This window comes from Montipora capricornis, chromosome 14 (assembly GCF_036669925.1).
Source record: "Montipora capricornis isolate CH-2021 chromosome 14, ASM3666992v2, whole genome shotgun sequence".
Lineage (NCBI taxonomy): Eukaryota > Metazoa > Cnidaria > Anthozoa > Scleractinia > Acroporidae > Montipora > Montipora capricornis.
The window spans coordinates 37,073,338-37,090,837 of record NC_090896.1 but is presented as its reverse complement, the minus strand read 5'-3'; the positions used below and the strand labels follow the sequence as shown (position 1 = coordinate 37,090,837).

Here is a 17,500-nt window from a genome sequence, read left to right as displayed (position 1 = left end):
AGCAACTAAATTTCTATCAATGCGTTTTCCAACCAAGTGGTGTTACTTCAAAAAGTGAAACCGCAGCCCATTCAAACTATCAAATGGAAGAAAAAGAAACATGAAAGAAACAACGCTTCGAGAAAAGGCCACAGCGCGTGCATTATACAACTTTAAAACTGAAGCTCAAGTCTGACCCTGCTATTTCTCCTTATTAGAAAATGAACACGACAATTCAATGAGTGCCTAGTGCGGGATTTAATAAGCTTCTGACAGAAAGGAGTTAAAAGGCGCATCTACTTTACGAAATGCCGCCGTGAATACCTTAAGAACCGTTACTGACAAATTGACTTATCCAAGTCTTTTTCTCAAAGATTTGTGCTTTGTAGGTATCGGTCAGTTTCCACAATCCAAAAGCCAACTCTGCCTCGATAAACAGTCAAATAAGCCGTTCTCCGCAAAGGGGGACTAAATCCGGGGGTACAAATCCGCTGTACTGGGGGAGGGGGGGAGGGCAAATTCACAACGGACATACGTCTGTCTTCGCAGACTACCCGTCCACACGAATACGCGAAAACGATTTGAAAATCACGCTAACCTCCATCTCACGCTGTATGGTATAACGAGCCTCTAATAGCATCGTATTCGAAAACCTCCGTTTTCAACCGTCCACAAGAATGCGATAAACCGCCTACAATCTGAAGAGCGTTTTCAAAAACCTTCGTTTCCGGTGACTGAAAACGCCGTATTACGGTTTGGACGAGAGGCAAAAACGGAGGAAAAAATTCAGGACTTCAACGGGGTTTGAACGCCGTGACCTCGCGATTCCGGTCACGGGAGGTCACGGGTTCAAACCCCGTTGAAGTCCTGAATTTTTCAGGCTTCTCTACGCAATTGTAAAAATTGCGTTCATAGCTGCGAAGATCATAGCTTCACTTGATTTCATATCCGCAGTTCATATATGATTCATATCACATACCATTTCGTCATTGATAAAGACCTACTTGGTGTAATTTTTATGAGCCTTTCATTGGAATTTTATCCTTACTGTCGATAATAGGCCAGACTGCACTTGACCTTGCATCAAATAAGAAAATGAAACAGTTGCTGGATGTACAACCACTGCAGGTGTGTTTCCAACTGTAGTCACTTCCACAATAATTCTTTGTCTTAAAGCCAGCGCAAGGAAAGGGGAAATGCAGTACCAAGGAAGCTCCTTTCCTTCCCCATATCCTTGCAATGCAGGCCACTGTCTATTCGGACTAATGTACGTGCAGGGCTCGAAAAATATTTGAATTCCAGCTTGCCCTTTGGGCGAGTAATTCTCAAATTTTGTTTGCCCGGGGCATTTCCATCCGTCCCCCGTAGTTTGGTTGAGATTAGAGACCTTTCGCAACGAAATTTTTGGACAATACCGCAAACCTCGAGAAATCACGTGATCTTGTCCTTGCCGTCAAGTTTCCAGTCTGCGGTTCGAGTTTCAACTTCAAGACACCGTTCTTGCGGTGATTGCTTTACGGCAGCGTTTTATAGCCAGAGCTCAATCAGACCTCCCGTTTGACCGTATCAGTCACTTTGTTACATCTGTTTACTATCTATCGGGAACAATTTTGAAGATCTAATATAAGTTTCGGGAGAATTTGAGCTGTTTGATTTGAGAGCAGTTGTAGCAATGAAAAATCCAAGATGGTGGCGCTGATGTGCATAACAGGAACGACTTGCTAAAGTTCAAAATCGAGCTAACCTCTAACGGCAAACAACTAACCGCAAACCGCAAACCGCGGTGTGCGGTATATCTCGAAAACGTCGGTGCTAAAGGTCTCTATTAGCTGAAACTCGGCCCATGTTCGGTCGCGGTAGAAGAAGGCACGGATGATGGCCACTACGTCAGCGTCTTGCTTGACCTTCTTGCCCCAGTTTTCACTCCCTATACCAAAATCGACTCACACCTAATTACTTCTTGCTGTGGCGCGTTGCTGGCCTTGGGACATAACATGACATCGACCATGTAGCGGCTTCTAGGCGCACCCAACACATTTATGTCATTATGCTGTCAGCTCCATCTCGTTGATGAGCGCTGATCAATAAGGCCAGCTAGTTTCTTAAGCCGGTGACACTCGGTTCAACATTTGTTGATCAACAAATGTTGCAGCTGTCGTTTCACAAATGTCGAACAGTGTGTCATGCCATGTCGAATGTTGAATATGCCATTCAACACGTTGAACGTTGTTGAACGATGTTGAACAAAAATGGAGACCAGCTCTATTCCGTTCAAGACGTCTGTGCAACATTGTTCAACATTAATTTTGTTGAGCAACAAATGTTGAAGGATGTTGAACCGTGTGTCATCGGCTTTATTCTTCTTTTTCCTTTGTCTTGAAATACATGCGATAAACATCACGAATTTTCCCCCTCCCCCCCCCCCTCCTGCCCAACCCCCGTCTCTCTCCCCTTAATCTACTTCTCTAGCAAACAAAACGAGTAACGAAAGCCTTGACTGAAAAATAATACAAGGTTAACGCTAGCACTATTGTCTTAAATACATAGTTGATGCTAAGATTCAACGGGGCCCTTTTTTGAGACGTTTCTCCAAAGTAAGCGCATGTCATATTACTTGCGATCCTGAAAATGAGTGTGTTTATCCACGTGCTTGATAAGAACACTGATTACGGCCTCTCACATACCCGTACTTGGATAGCTGTCTTTCACGTCAGCGAAGAACACTTAGTCAAAAATTTGTTTAGTTAGATATTGATCCATGCTCAGTTAAAAGTTAAAAAGAACCCCCCCCCCCCACCCCCCCACACACACACACACAATCCACACTCTTGTGACGCGCTCTGAAACACTGGCGCTGGAAACTTCTCTTCAGATTAAAACCAATGTTTTGCGTTTTACTACTTTCCGACACAGCACCGCAGAACCAAAGGATCGGATCTCAAGTACTTTTGTCATTCACCAAGTTTTTTTTGTTTGACAAAGAGTTATAAACGTTTGCAATTACATAAAGAGTTTACTTCCAATTTGTTCTCTATGTCTCCTTGTAAACTGAGAAGTTTAGTATTACTGTGGGGTTTGTACGATTAAAAGGACTAAAAATCTCTTTCCCTTTACAGAAACTTCACAAAGTTGTGTCAAGACATGAAGGCCTCCTTCTTAAGGTGAAACTGAAAAATGGATGAAGGTCTTGTCCGTACGTAAAGTGCAAGGTCGACTGGACGGGATCAGTAATGCCATAAGAAAAATCTATCTTTTTATTATTGTCATGATTTTTGTTATATTCCAACTCGAGTCCTGTTTGTTCTAACAGTCCAGCAATTATGCTGGAATATGATAGAGGGCGTTGATTTTAATTGTAAAAACCGAAATGTCGACGTGCGCTCAGCAAAGGGAGAGACATTCCACCAAAAAAAAAACCGTCAAACTTGGTCGTTTCACGTCGTTGTTTAGCCGAAGACGGCAGAGAAATGTACCAAAATATGAAAAGCAGTTACCAGAGGGAGGAGCGTATTTTTATTTCTCATTAAGGACATTTTATGGTGCTCTTTTCTTTCTCTTACGCCGATCTAAGTTTTTTTTTTTTTTCAGAATAGACCGTATTCACAAATGGCAGCCAATAAATTATTCTTTTGTCTTTGTGCTAATCATCCTTACTTGCCTCACTTTGGATCAAAAATTATTTTGACTTTGTTTGTGCTAACAAGGCTAGTGAGGATGATTAGCATTAAAGCGATAGAATAATTACTTAGCCGCCATTTATGAAGGCTGTCTATTGGCTCCACTATTTCTCATACTAAACAAGTTCAAGGGCCCGTGTCACGGCAATAGGCCATTTCCGAGATCCCCTTTAAAACGAATCTAAGTGAGACGTTTTTGTGATGTTAATTGGTTCTACTTTACATATGAATAAAAACTAATTTTCATAATAAAAACTTCGCACTTAGACTCGCTTTGAAGACGAGGCAGACATGAACTTGGAAATTACATATTTTAAGAGAGTCATATATAGATTGAATTGGAAAAAATGAGACGCAACTGATTGTACAGCCTAAGTAAACGAGGTTAGTAGCATGATATGATTGCAAAGAAAAGCACACCGTGCATAAGTCAAACAAGCTGTAGTGTCGGATAAGGCGCTCTTAATATTGTCAGGTCAAGTCTCTCGTAGTTTGTGAGGGATATCTCGAGGTAGTCACTCGCCTTTTTTCGTTTGCATATTTCACAATGCTCTTTCCATTTGTCTCTAGCGTTCAAGATTCTTTGGTTGGAAGAAATTTTGGGTGGTCTTGGAGAGAGGTGTTCTTAGCTATTTCAACAAAAGGTACAATTCTTGGATGATTCATGGTTTATCTTTGCTGTGATACATTACATATGTATTTATGACAACTTGACAATTCAATATATTCATATTCTTTCTCTCTGTTTTAGAGCTGATGCTGCAACAAGTATGAAGAGGCAGGGTTATAAATATCTCGACCACTGCAAGTTTTCTGTGAGTTGTTGGCCAAGAACTGTCTTTAAGAAAATTATCTTTTTTTTTTAATCGATGGTGACTCGCAGACATGGGAAAAAATCCGAGTGCTTCTTTGCAGGAGTCGAACCTTCTACCTTCCGATTGCTAGTTCGGATGGTCTACCTCTCTGATCTATAGATGTTAACCCCAATGAATGAAACGAAGAGATTTTTCACCGATGGTGACTCGGGAAAAAATCCGAGTGCTCCTTTGCAGGAGTTGAACCTTCGACCTTCCGATTGCTAGTTCGGATGGTCTACCTCTCTGATCTATAGATGTTAACGCCAATGAATGAAACGAAGAGATTTTCACCTATGGTGACTCGGGAATACTCGGGAAAAAATCCGAGTGCTCCTTTGCAGGAGTCGAACCTACGATCTTCCGATTACTAGTTCGGATGCTCTACCACTGTTATAGATGTTAACCCCAATGAATGAAACCAAGAGATTTTTACCGATGGTGACTCGGGAATTGTCGGGAAAAGTCCGAGAGCTACGTCCTTCCGATTATACTAGTTCGGATGCTCTACCAATACCAGTGAGCTACAGGAGACTAGTCCGAGCTTTGTTGCCTGATCTTTCGGCTTGTTTTAAGTGTGGGAAATCATGTAAGGAAGACTGGCCGATTGAATCACGATGATATGGTAGTATTAACCGAATTGATTAATACAAGTTGACCACCTCAGGGAGCCGACTGGAAAGTTTCAAGCGTTAATTAAGTCCTCCATAATTGAAAAGTTATCTTTCTGGCCCACTGACATAGCTTTACCAGCTGGCTATTAACCAACATTACCCCCCTCCCCCTCCCTCCCTCCTCCCCTCCCCCTCCTCCTCCCGACTCAGTGACCTGTCAATCGATCGCTCGATTGGTTCATTCCTTACTCGACTGTTTTTTCTGACAGGTGCCGAGAGATGAGAAGTTCAAGATTAAGATCCTTTACTCAGACAACACAGTACAGATCTGGAGTATCCCGCCCAATGAGAAAACCCCTCAGGTTCAGCGGCAGGTGCGTACATTCACTGACGTTTAGGTTTTTATAAGCTTTTGCAAGACCAGTCCTCCAAGGCCCTGTATAGAGCAGTTTTCAATTGAGTGTCGTAAAACCAAAACCAAAGTAATTTCTTTGGCCAATCAATAAGGTCGGAGACAATCCAATAACAAAACTCGAAGTAATTACAAGTAAAGCGCGGGAAAATGTGAAAATGTGGTTTTGGTTTCACTTCTGATTGGTTGAAAAAATGGCACGAGGACTTTGAACCAATCACTGAGTGAAGTAATCATAAACCAAAAAACCATAAATTCACTAATTACTTTCGACACTCAATTGAAAACCACTCTATCTTTTAATCACGGGGAAGTGAAGGCAGTGTGGCCAGGGGTTAGGGCGCTTGCCTTGAGATCCGGAGATCCCGGGTTCAAGACCCGCTCTAACCACTCGTTGAATTTGATCTTGGTAGTCCCTGGTTCAACTTCCCAGCTGCACTTGTTAATAGCCAACTGGTTTGCCTCCGGCCAGTTGGGATTCTTAACAGTTGTTGTTGTTGTTGTTGTTCTGTTCTGTCGTTTCGTTGTGTTTCGTTGGCCCTGAAAAGCCCCTATGGGGAGCGGTCAATTAAGTATGTATTGTATAAGATGCAATTGAATGAAATCATCCTATTTGATACACTTTTTCCATGTGCTTTTGAACACAATAACGAGATTTAGCATCGCGTTAAACGGCAAACATTAGGCTAGAATTTACGTCTTGTCTAAAATCAAAGAAACTGGTTAGGTTTTCACTCATTTTAGCTTGCGTAGCGGGCGGTTTTCTGCGAACGAACGAACAACTGGCGAAGCCGAACAAGCGAGCGGCGAAGACACTTCCCCGCCCCAATCTCCTAGCGTCTTCGCCGTTTGGTGAGAGGAGATGTAGGCAAGTTAGAATGCGAGAATTTTCATGCTTTCATCACATTCAGCAGCCCTCCCTGTTTGCTGTTTGCCGTTTCAGTTAAACGCGATCCCACTTAGGACTAATATAAATCCAAAAGATCTTAATCTAATTGCAATGACAGTCATTTCTATAATTGAATTTAGCTGTTACGGCTATATTTATAAATTGCTGATAGACGTTGGTTCAGCGAATCATGCATGCTAACGTTGTCGGGCGTTAACATTTTGCTTGGGGACGAGAATTTAGACTAGTGAATTTTTAAGAGTTCTGTTGTCTGCGGGAGGTTTTTTTGGAAGGAGATGTTCAAGTTTCGAGTGCCAGATACTGCGCCTAATTAAGTGAGTGGTAGTATTGCAGGAAGTTTTTCAGGCCCTTTTCAGAGAGTTAAAAAAAATATATAATAATAAAAATAAAAAAATAAAAATAATAATAATAATAAGCAAAATACCCAAGACATAATGGCAATCTCGAATTTCCTGGTTGTAACCACTTTAGAAAGATGAAGAAGTTGAATTTTCGCAATTTGTGGATGGACGAGATGGAAAAATTATAGACTGTTTGAGTACACATGACTCATGGAGAATTTTTGTTGACGTGTTTAGAGGTGGTTAAATTCTCTGCATGAGCACTGTGCTTACAGCACATTCTACACAACCCAGCCAACACTGCTAACCGATGACCAGGAACAGGACCTTGTTCCACTTGGAAGCATGCGTGACTCCCTCAAGGTGAGTTGCAGTGTCCGAAACAACTGTATCCTCTAGCACAAGGTAAGAGGTCAACTTTGCGTGTGTTCAACATCAGCTGTATAGTTGCTTATTTTGAAGTCATTTCGAAATGAATGCCCGTTCACTTTTCTCTTCTTGTTACGGCACCGTTTCGAGAACGGAGCATGAAAGAATACACGCTTTTAATTCGCAAGTAAATTAACAGGTATTCTATATTCCTGGACAAAAAGAGTTTAACACATTACCCATGTTTCGACCTTTTAGACTTCAGAGACTGCCAACAATACTCCCTACTCATCGTTCCCCTTTCTTCCCACCCGAAGAATCAAGTCTTGTTTCCCGTACAAAGATAAACTAGCTCCTTCCTTCAGGTCAAAAGTAGTGTACAGAGCAAACTGCTGGGATTGCAGTGATTTCTACATAGGGAAAACGAAACGCCGATTACGTGACAGAAAAACAAATTGCCACGAATCTGCAATTGCTGATCATGTTTTCTTAACCAACCATAGAATGAAGTGGGATCATTTTGAAATATTAGCAACTGGTCGATCAGACATGCATTGCAAAATTAAAGAGTCTCTGTTGATCCGTGATCTTAAGCCAGCCTTGAATGAAAACGTTGGCAGTGAGAAACTTTCTCTCTATTATTAGGATATTCTTGTCGTTTTATGTCAATCAATTTCGTTAGTTCCCAGTCCGTACAGTTTTATTTTTGAATTTAAATTTATCTGTAACTGAATAAGAATCACTTCTGATGATGTATGTTGTAACGTACGAAACGTTAAGTTTATAAAAGTTATGCATTTCAAGCAAATGTTTGTAACCGCTGTTTGCGTTTTACTCTTCTACCCAACTTCAACATCACTCGCGTCTGGGAATACAGAAAATAAGCACGCGCGTTCTTGAGACGCGGACGGCAACCGGAAGAGAACATTTCGCATGTCGCATGCCAGGACAGTGGTGTCTCCCAGATTTTTATACTAGTCATCTCTAATGGAGAAAATATACTTAGCAATGTAAATGTGGTTGTGGGAAGACAAGTTAAAAGGGGCACTTGGTGTTGGATATCAAAATTGGGCCTGCATTTAATTATCTGCGTTTCTCGACATAAAGTAAACACGCTTGGAGTTGTGCGAATTTCGAAAATCAAAAGTGAAAGGCGTCATATTTTCTGTACGTTTGATGAACGCACGGTCTGAGGCCTTCGTGGAAGCTTGGGATCTAGATTTATGTTCGCTTGCCTGCTGAGACTATCGCGCATGTGTGACCCCCGCTGGCTGCATAGTTACGTGGTAACCGGCTCTCACACAGTTGCCAAAAGTAACGCAACAGGGTCACGGAACGATTCACTGTTTTGGTCTTCACTTCACTTTTTTTCACGTGACACAGCATCATTTTGTTTATCACCGGGACAGAAATCACACGAAACAACAAACTGAACACTGTTACGAAACGTTCGTCTATGAAGTGTCGCCTGTTATTTGTCAAATTCAGTGTTCGTTTTTTTTCCAGAGTGCACGTGCTCATCAACAACTTCTGGACGATCAAGTCACCGGTGTCAACAACAAAATCGCTGAAGTAACTAATTCATCCTCTGCCGCTCAAACCAACATTAAAGGTAAGACTATCTTGGTTTTTTTTGTTTTGCTGTCTGCTGTATCATGCGTGCCATGATATATGTAACTAGTTTCACGCCGTTACGTACCTTACGGAGCCGTGGTAGACGATGGCTCGATATGTAGCAATTTTTTTTTTGTGAATACCGAATGTTTAGCCTTTATTACAATCTGAAGTGGTTAATTTGTATTTATAGACGAAACAAAGGTTAGAACGGTGAGTATCAAACACTGAACGCATTGCGGTAAAATAATAATCGAATTCAAGGTTATCGCAAATCGTAACTGTCACGCATGACAAATTTTCCAAAGCCTAAAATAATCATTTTAATCTTCTGTTTAAACAAGATCTTGAAAATTTTTACTAAAAAATCTGAGGATGACATGCATAATCTGTGAGTATAATTTCACGGAACGCCCAAAATATCTCATTATTTTCTTGTCTGCGAGAGCATCTGGCTTTTATCTTTCGGTAAAAACAAGCGAACGAAAAAGGAGCCGAAAGACCTGGTAGCTTTTGCAGGGAAATGCTTTTGAATTGTCTTTTCTTTTGACATATAGCTTTCTTTTTTCGACACTCGAAGAAAACTATCCATGGGAACTTGAAAATTTTCAGAACAAAGTTCACGACTGACTCATTGAATTGAATACCCGAGTCATGTTACAAAGAGGATGAATAAAGAGGACTGATCACGTTTTAACGTCAATGTTAAATACATATAGTTTACGTCATAGACAGTGCGGCGTACGGGGTTTTATGCACGAGTTGTTTGTGTCAAAAACCCGAACGAGCGAGGAACGAGCGAGTGAGGGTTTTTGACACAAACAACGAGTGAATAAAACCCTGTACAAAGCACTTTCTATGTCGTAAACTGTTTATTACACATAACATAAGAATTTTCATTAAAATAGTTTTCTGAACGCGAATTAGAAACAAAAACTCACTAACAATAGAACCAAACGCAAATTTAATTTAATTCAATAACAAAGTACGATTTGCACGATTTGCACGAGATGCACGAGTGATTGGCATGGAAACGCCTTTACGCTATCGTTGATTGCTTATACTTCCACATGTGAAATAGCTGTACGCCATTCTGATTGGCTGTATAGGCCTTTTTCACATGTGAAAATAAAGCGTATAGATTTGTACAAATGAGCTTTATGGAATAAAATTCGCATGTTATGTGTAATAAAATTAAATACACTTGTGGGGTCGTGTATAAATAACATAATAGATAAGAAATGTTGCTGCTTCTATGTATACATGTATATGTACGATATTTGCAAGACGAAAAGCTTAAATTTAAGAGAAATTTTGGCATCATGACGACGCATACTTGAGTTGAATAGAAAATTTGTTTTTATTAGAATACCCGGCAGCTATGCCGGCCGGCGCTAGCAACGTCTTGAATAGATAAAATGCCCGGCAGTCAAGACTTTTTTTTATAGATGTTCTCGATACAACTTGATATTTCTCAATAAATGTTACGTGTCGATAAAAGTCGATAATCATAAGAGTTCTAGCTCAACGATTTTCAAGATCGCGAAATTAAGCGTTTCCTATAAAGCAAGCCAATAATTGTTTATGGAAATGGGTAGTAAAGAGGAAAGCGGTTTTCTTGGAATCCATCAAAATCGAACTGTAACATCTATAGTCGATTAAAATCGATAATCGCAAGAAATCGCACGATCGACATTTATCGATTTCCAGAATTTGTCGATTGACAATAATCGAATTCGATCGACAACGGTCGATTTTTACCGACCATCGAAATTGCCGACATGTTACGTCCTGTTGAAACTCTCGAAGCCTTCGTTTGTATAAGCTTTGATCGTTTTAATAAGGCAAGGATCTTGATTTCCAGCTCTTGCGTTATCCTGGTAAATATTTGGTCAAGCGTCAAACCTAACGAACGTGTTTTCGTATTAATCTCATCCGAGGTTAATACTCCTGGAAATCCTCAGTCAAATCACAGTGGCCATGTCCTGTCAGACATGATCAACAAGAGACGGTGGTGCCGCCCAGCGAACATGTAGAACGACCGCTGTGACATCCGTCACGTTGACCTTTTTTGTCAACACACGCCTTCTTCAAGGGAAGTGTGCCGTTAATTTGAGTGGTTTTAAGTGAAAATTGGAAAAACGCGTAAAATGCAGAATTAAATCTCACGCTCATACCATTCCTGACAACTGGATGAGATGAGGTTAAAGAAATATTAGCAAGATGCCTGGAACGTGTTGTTTCTTTGTTTTTGTTGTTGTTGTTGTTGTTGTTTGCGGTTTTCCCACATCAACCTGTCTGAGCTTGAAAAAATGATCAGTTTGTTGAAGTTTTAATCCATTTCCATCCTCTACAACTATTGCCATTCGCGACACAAAATACCTTGAGTTCACTTACATCGTTCTTGGTAAAGAAAAGATGGTGTTAATGATTTAATCATTTTGGTCCCCAATAATGTGATAATATGTTGGTCCGAGTCTGTGCAAAGTTGTTGAACTTTCCTTTTCAGATATCTCTGAGTTTAGGCTCGGCCCTTTGGGATATCCAGACAAGTGTGTATAAAGTATACTATACCCTATTGTGGGGTTATAGAGCCGAGTACATCCCTTTTGATAGTGATTTAAGGCCGGTTTTGTCGGGCCGATAAATTGACGGTACCGTGTAAATTGTGTAAAACGTGTAATTTTTCCTCAAAAGATCTTCCCGTTGTCCTTTTAGTATCCGCCATTTAAAAACGCTTTAATTTTTTCAGTATTTATGCGCATTACCCACGCGCATACCCTTTGATTGACATGACAGTTTCTCTCAGATTGTCGGCCCGACTTCAAAAAAGATGTTGCCCTGCAACAGATTATTTGAATCGCACCGATTTTCATTTTCATGAATCGGTCGTTCATAGCCCGGTCAAAATACACGCAAGATTTGCACTCCGACGCTATCGGGCTGATAAATCGGGCCGACAAATCGTACCTTGTAAACCGGCCCCGAGTCGCGGACAAAAAATGGTAGTTTTTCCAGCCAATGCAGTAAGAATTGGATCCAGCCGATCAAACTATTGTTCATTTCGGCGTTAGCTTGGATTAGAGAGCTGCGTTAAGATTTGCAGTTACTTCCTGGAGTCTTGCTCTCATTTATTTGTTTGTTTACTTATTTATGTATTTATTTATTTATTTATTTGTGAATTCTTTCCAAATGCGAAAGCTCTTACGAGTATAGCTTGTGTGCAGTCACCCCCTCTACGCAGGCTATTCTTGGTTTGCACTCACGTGATTAGACGGCCGGCCACGTTGGTGTTCAAAACAAAAGCGAAGTGTCGCTCGCGTTTTGCATAATAATAGAGCTGAATTCCCAAAAGACGTTTTCTCGCTATTGTTCAGTTCACAAACATGGCCGCCAATAACGTCAGGTGCAGGGCAAGTATTACGAGTGCTAGAATATAAATGTTGATTTTCCTTTGATTGTGCTCTTCTTGATTGGGCGCAGAGAGTTTCCTAAGAATCAGTGACAAACTCAACGAAGTTGCTGCCACGGCGCGTAACATGTGCGTTGCGTTGACGCATTGCTTGGATTTGATGTCACAACAAGAGGAGGTGAGTGCGCACTGACTCTGTACCACTGGTACACCACCAAACACAAACCTAAAGAATTTGAAAGAATCTCGCGACACGAATGGCATTCGCCTATTAGATTGCTTTCCCGTCCTGTGCTTTGTTGTTGTTGTTGTTGTGTTTTTTTTCTTAACTGTTACTTTTTAACAATAAGGACCTGAAAGGGAACCTTGACTTCTTCTGAAGAATAACTTTTAACCAGAGAAAAAGTTTAAATTTTGAAAAAGGCGTCTGTAGAATAAAAATATACTTTTAGGTGGTGTTCTGTTGAGATCAACCGTTTCAACCACAACCGGTTTAGGTTGAACCGACTGTACAGGCTGTGACGTAAGACTCCACATAAGACTGGTCTATTTCAAGCTTGACTTGTCCATTTCACTTTTGTATTTTTGGCGGTTGTGGCGCAAACCATCTGCTGTAATCCATTTCGCTTTGTACGAAACTATTTGTTGTCACTTTAAGCCATTTGGGATCACGCTAAACCGTGTCCATTTTTGTTTTAAATTCATCTCTTCAAATAAGATAAACCGTTCTACAACAGACAATTAGACCATTTCATGCTTGTATTTTTGGCTGTGACTGGACTGCCCATAATAAGTGTTAAATCTGTCATCGCGAAGAGCAATTAACCATTCAAGTACCGCGTGCCAGAGGAATTTGCGTGATCTACTGTTCTAAGATTCCAGTGTAGTGTTGTAATCGAAAGGAATGTGTATGTAGAGCTTTGTGAGGATATTTCAGCGGAAATTACGTTGGCAAAATCATTGGGTTGGCAGCAATCAGAATATTCGTAGCATTGCTTATCATCCCTCATTTTAGAGCAAAAATCCTTTCAATTTACCACATGCTAGCGAAGGCTGGTGTTAGGCTGATTTCTGTAAGTAAAATCGAATGACCATAATTAAATCGTTAATCATTTTAGCGAACATTTTGAGATCTAAATAAAACATTGTATGTCATACTTCATCTTCATGAATCATCGACAGTCTATTAGGCGTCGGGCCGTAAAAATCGATTGAAAAACGATATCTTTGAAGAAATTTGCATTTTGCTTTGCAGGTGCGCCATCTTAGATACGAAGAAGAAGTAGAGAAGCGGCGTGTTCTTGAAGATGCACTTCATGTATTAGCCACAGAACATCACGCTTTAGAATGTTCGGTGGGTGCTCATGAGGTAAGTAGAATTAAAGCGTCTTTTGCCCAACCATGGACCGTGGAGACCATTTTAAAGTGGTAGGGCTATAGCGTTACCAGCCCGTCCCTCGCCGCGGTCTTTCAGTTCTGTGTCCTATGATTTTCCTTTGGCTTACGTCTTTGCTTAAACTCCCTATTCAATCTCAAGTTGCCTAGTTGCTGGACCTCTGCCTTTGGTTGCGGTAAATTCGTTTCTGTTCAGTTTATTTCAGGTGGCGTCACTGAACCAGGCTAATCCGTGAGGCTTTTTGAAACGCCTTACGTGAAGTGGACTAGTTCAGCCACCCCAAATATATTTGGTTGTAGTCGCACAGGGGCATTTAAGCTTCTCGCAGATTTTTTTATGTCCATCCGGGAAAGTTATAAGAATGTGTTGGATCTGGGAAAAATCCGAGAAACCCGCGGAGTACGAATATGTGCGTAGAAGATTCTTCTTTCCAAATTCATACCGTTTGAACTTCCTTTATAGTTTGTCCATGGAAGCCGCATGACATTAACAAGTGACTGCAACGAGGAGTTCTTCGATGCGCGATCCGACATCGGTTGTCCACCGGACGACTTGCTTTCCGACGACGATAGCGATGACGGCGACGAGTATGTTCCAAGCGTGGTAACGGCTGATTCGACGAACGAATCGGTGGAGCAAAATCACGTGGAAGCGATTGCGGATCGTAATGTTGATAAAAAGAGGGCAAGCTCTGGAGTAATGTTAAAAACATCTGATAAACTTTCATTGACACGGAGTTCTTCGGACAACACCATAGTCACAAAATCGGATCGGAATTTATTGGAGTGTGATGGATTGTTAAAAGTGAAGTCTGTGTCAAGTGATATGGAGCAGAGTGCGGCTTTGTACAGGAAACAAGAGGCTAAGAAACATGTTCAAAGCGAAGTACGCTACAGGTAAGTTTGCTTTCTTTGCTCGGAAATTGTGGGAATTATATTAGCATAAGAGGAGGAATAGACCAAGTCAGCGAACTCAGTGTTGTACCCAATTCAAATCTCCCGGGGTTAAGATTCTCTGTGTATTGTATTTGCATTGTGATGTAGCAATCACATTGAAATAGTATGGAAATACCTGGAGCAAAGCGTTTTATTCCCAAAGGGTTTGAATTGGGTACAACACTGAGGTAGGCGATTTGGTCTATCGCCTATTTATTTATTTATTTATTTATTTGTTTGTTTTGCCACACTACACTACAATAATTTACAATGATCTCCGAATATAAGGAATTACAAGGCATGTGTATGTATCATTCAGCCATTGATTCAAAGCAATTTATTATCACTTATCTTCAAGCGTTGTTGCGAGGAAGCCCAATTGAAGATGGAGGCTCACTAGCTTTGGGTTCCTCGTGCGATACAATTGACAAAATACGCATCTCTTGTCTCTTAAATTGAATCCCCTTTGCCAGCTTTGTTTGGGACTGAACACGTGGATTTTTTTGGCAGGACTACCCTTCCTGTGGCAATGCTTTCAAGAAACGAGTTTAGTGTGTGGGCTGTTCTGAGACAGTGCATTGGAAAGGTAAAGACACCAACTGAAGTAGTGTACATGCTTTTTGTGGAAACAAGTCGATCTCTCGTCATTGGCAGTGGACTTGCGTTGTCGTAAATCACAATTGTAGCTCTGAGTGGGCCTTTTGTAAACGGATTTTTCTTCTTCTCCTTTTTTTGTTTGAAGTGGATTTGACCTCCTCTTTGGTGTTGTTTTTGTCTGCCAAAGGGTCATAAGCATCAATGTAATGTGAATGTACGAGGCTGTTGCCTAACAGGAGCCCGGTAGCCTGGGGCTCCTAAAGAATAGCTCTGGGCGCCTTAATTTTTCACAGCAACACCTTTCACTTCATATTTTGGGCTCCTAAGTTCTCAGCATTTAGCTCTGAGGGCCCCTTTAAAATTTTCTTAGGCAGCAGCCTTGATGTAAATGCTTTGTTTATAGCGGAAGTGCACTTAGCTATCAAGCTAGTTTACAGGCACCCCACTTTTAACAATGTCAAAGAAACAATTCAAAGTTAACCGAAACTTGATTAAGAACCCCAACTGGCAGGAGGCAACCAGTTGGCTATTTACAAAGCGTGGTAGAGTTGATTCCGGGACAACCGGAAACAAATCCTAACCAGAGGTTAGAACGGGATTTGAACCCGGAGCAGCCGCATGCAAACCCAACGCCCTAACCTCTCTACCACGCTGCCTCTCCGGCAGCTTGTAGTTTGCTTGCCGTGGTTTCGATATCCCCTTCTTCACTCACACTTTTAGCGTGCGAAGGCGATGTAACGGTTTTGTTTTTCATCCAGGATCTTTCAAGAATCACAATGCCAGGTAAGTGACAATTTTTTTTTTTTCAGTACAATTTCTGGACGCTTTTCTTTTCACTTTAGCAACTGGCTGGAAATGACGCTTTGATAGGTCTAGCTATGGACAATCAGAAGCTTAACCTTCAGTGTTACTGAATGTGCAGTGCAGAGCGAAAATGAAAAGAAAGAAAATCTGAGCAGAGTTACTGCCGGAATTTGGGAATTTGAAAAAGTTATTCTTCAGTTTGTTTCGAATCTTGAGTTTGTTTCCATGAATATTTGCAGCAATTTGACTCAATAGCAACATGTCAATGTATTAATGCGCCTCAAGCGGAATGCCACGTTTAATTTCTTTTACTTGAGCGTACCCGCTGCCTATGTGGACGTTTCCTGAAACACACTTCCGTTTGTTTGCCATCTTAAAATCACTTACGCGAGGTTCTCATATCCCAAAGGCCTATTTTGGCACATTTCTCTCTTCAAATAGTTTTTTTTTTCTTGGCGTCGATTGATTCCTTGGGTAAGTTGGACAGGTCGTGTGTACGAAACATTTGAATTGAAATGTCGAAACGATTATTCCCGATCAAGAATTGGGAGGTAGCAAATCGTTGAACCTTATTCAGATATGTTTGCGGTCTGGCATATTTTTACTAACTGGGTGTTTCCTTTGCATATTTTAGTTATCTTCAATGAGCCATTGACGTTTCTCCAACGTGTCGCAGAGTACATGGAATATGTTCACCTGCTTCACACAGCCGCTAGTTTGGATGATCCGCTCCATCGTTTGCAAGTTAGTTATTATTTACTGTAAACAGAAGCTGCAGCTTCGATCATATTTTTGTCCATATTTGGGTATAAAGTTGGTGACCTAAAGTCCTCAGCTTTGTTCTAAGGAAAATAGTTGCAAGTTACACGCTTCAACGTCATGTCCTTCTGCTGCAAAACAGAGGGGTTTCTTGATTCGGCTTACACTGAAAGAAGCCCCACTTTTGATCCGTGAAGCTTGACAAAAGAATGAACCCACAAGCGCTGTTAATCAGAAAACTAGTTCCTAGAAGGATTGGACTAAAGGGAAATGAATAGCAGACTTGAAGATGCCTTAATCAGGGCGCTCAATACGGCTTTAGGGAACTTGGGTTTCTCTGTCAGAGCCCGCCGGTTACCCATGCCCACTACAGGGCCCCCAGTAGCTCAGTAAGGGCATCCTGCTAGATCTTGGAGGATATCCGGCGTAACACCAAAACGTTGTTTCTTTTCTGAACTAAATCTCAATCTTCCAATTGCTGTACTTAATACCCACGATTTTCCTAAGGCCTTTCATGTACTCAAGTCCTTGAGGGTTAGGAATATACCGTACTTATTCAGCTATAAGCCGAGCGATTTTTACACAAATCCTCACTCAATTTGGGCAAATTTGAAGCCGTAGAAGGGGTCTCGGCTTCGGCTTATAGCCGAGTATTTTTGATAAAAAGAATTTTCTCAGCAAATTAAAACGGTAACAAATGAACGTGTATTCACTTACAAGCCGAACTAAATTACTTGTAAAATGAAGAGAAGTTGTTGTTGGTGTAATATGGACTTTTATTACTTGGTGGCTCGTAAAGGAGCCGTTCGTGTTGTTGTGTGATCGGG

At 41.1% G+C, this 17,500-nt stretch overlaps 1 protein-coding gene across 1 annotated transcript in view; it reads left to right on the top strand.

The window, feature by feature from the left end:
* LOC138032715 (oxysterol-binding protein-related protein 1-like) overlaps window positions 1–17,500 on the top strand; it is a 41,698-nt gene that overhangs the window by 9,207 nt on the left and 14,991 nt on the right. The window contains exons 9-21 of the mRNA XM_068880420.1: window positions 1,040–1,107; window positions 3,096–3,140; window positions 4,227–4,300; window positions 4,408–4,471; window positions 5,394–5,498; window positions 7,025–7,150; window positions 8,663–8,768; window positions 12,254–12,360; window positions 13,438–13,551; window positions 14,041–14,474; window positions 15,024–15,099; window positions 15,869–15,893; window positions 16,549–16,658. Of these exons, the coding sequence (XP_068736521.1) occupies window positions 1,040–1,107; window positions 3,096–3,140; window positions 4,227–4,300; window positions 4,408–4,471; window positions 5,394–5,498; window positions 7,025–7,150; window positions 8,663–8,768; window positions 12,254–12,360; window positions 13,438–13,551; window positions 14,041–14,474; window positions 15,024–15,099; window positions 15,869–15,893; window positions 16,549–16,658 (1,454 nt within the window). The remainder of the gene's footprint in view (window positions 1–1,039; window positions 1,108–3,095; window positions 3,141–4,226; window positions 4,301–4,407; window positions 4,472–5,393; window positions 5,499–7,024; window positions 7,151–8,662; window positions 8,769–12,253; window positions 12,361–13,437; window positions 13,552–14,040; window positions 14,475–15,023; window positions 15,100–15,868; window positions 15,894–16,548; window positions 16,659–17,500) is intronic.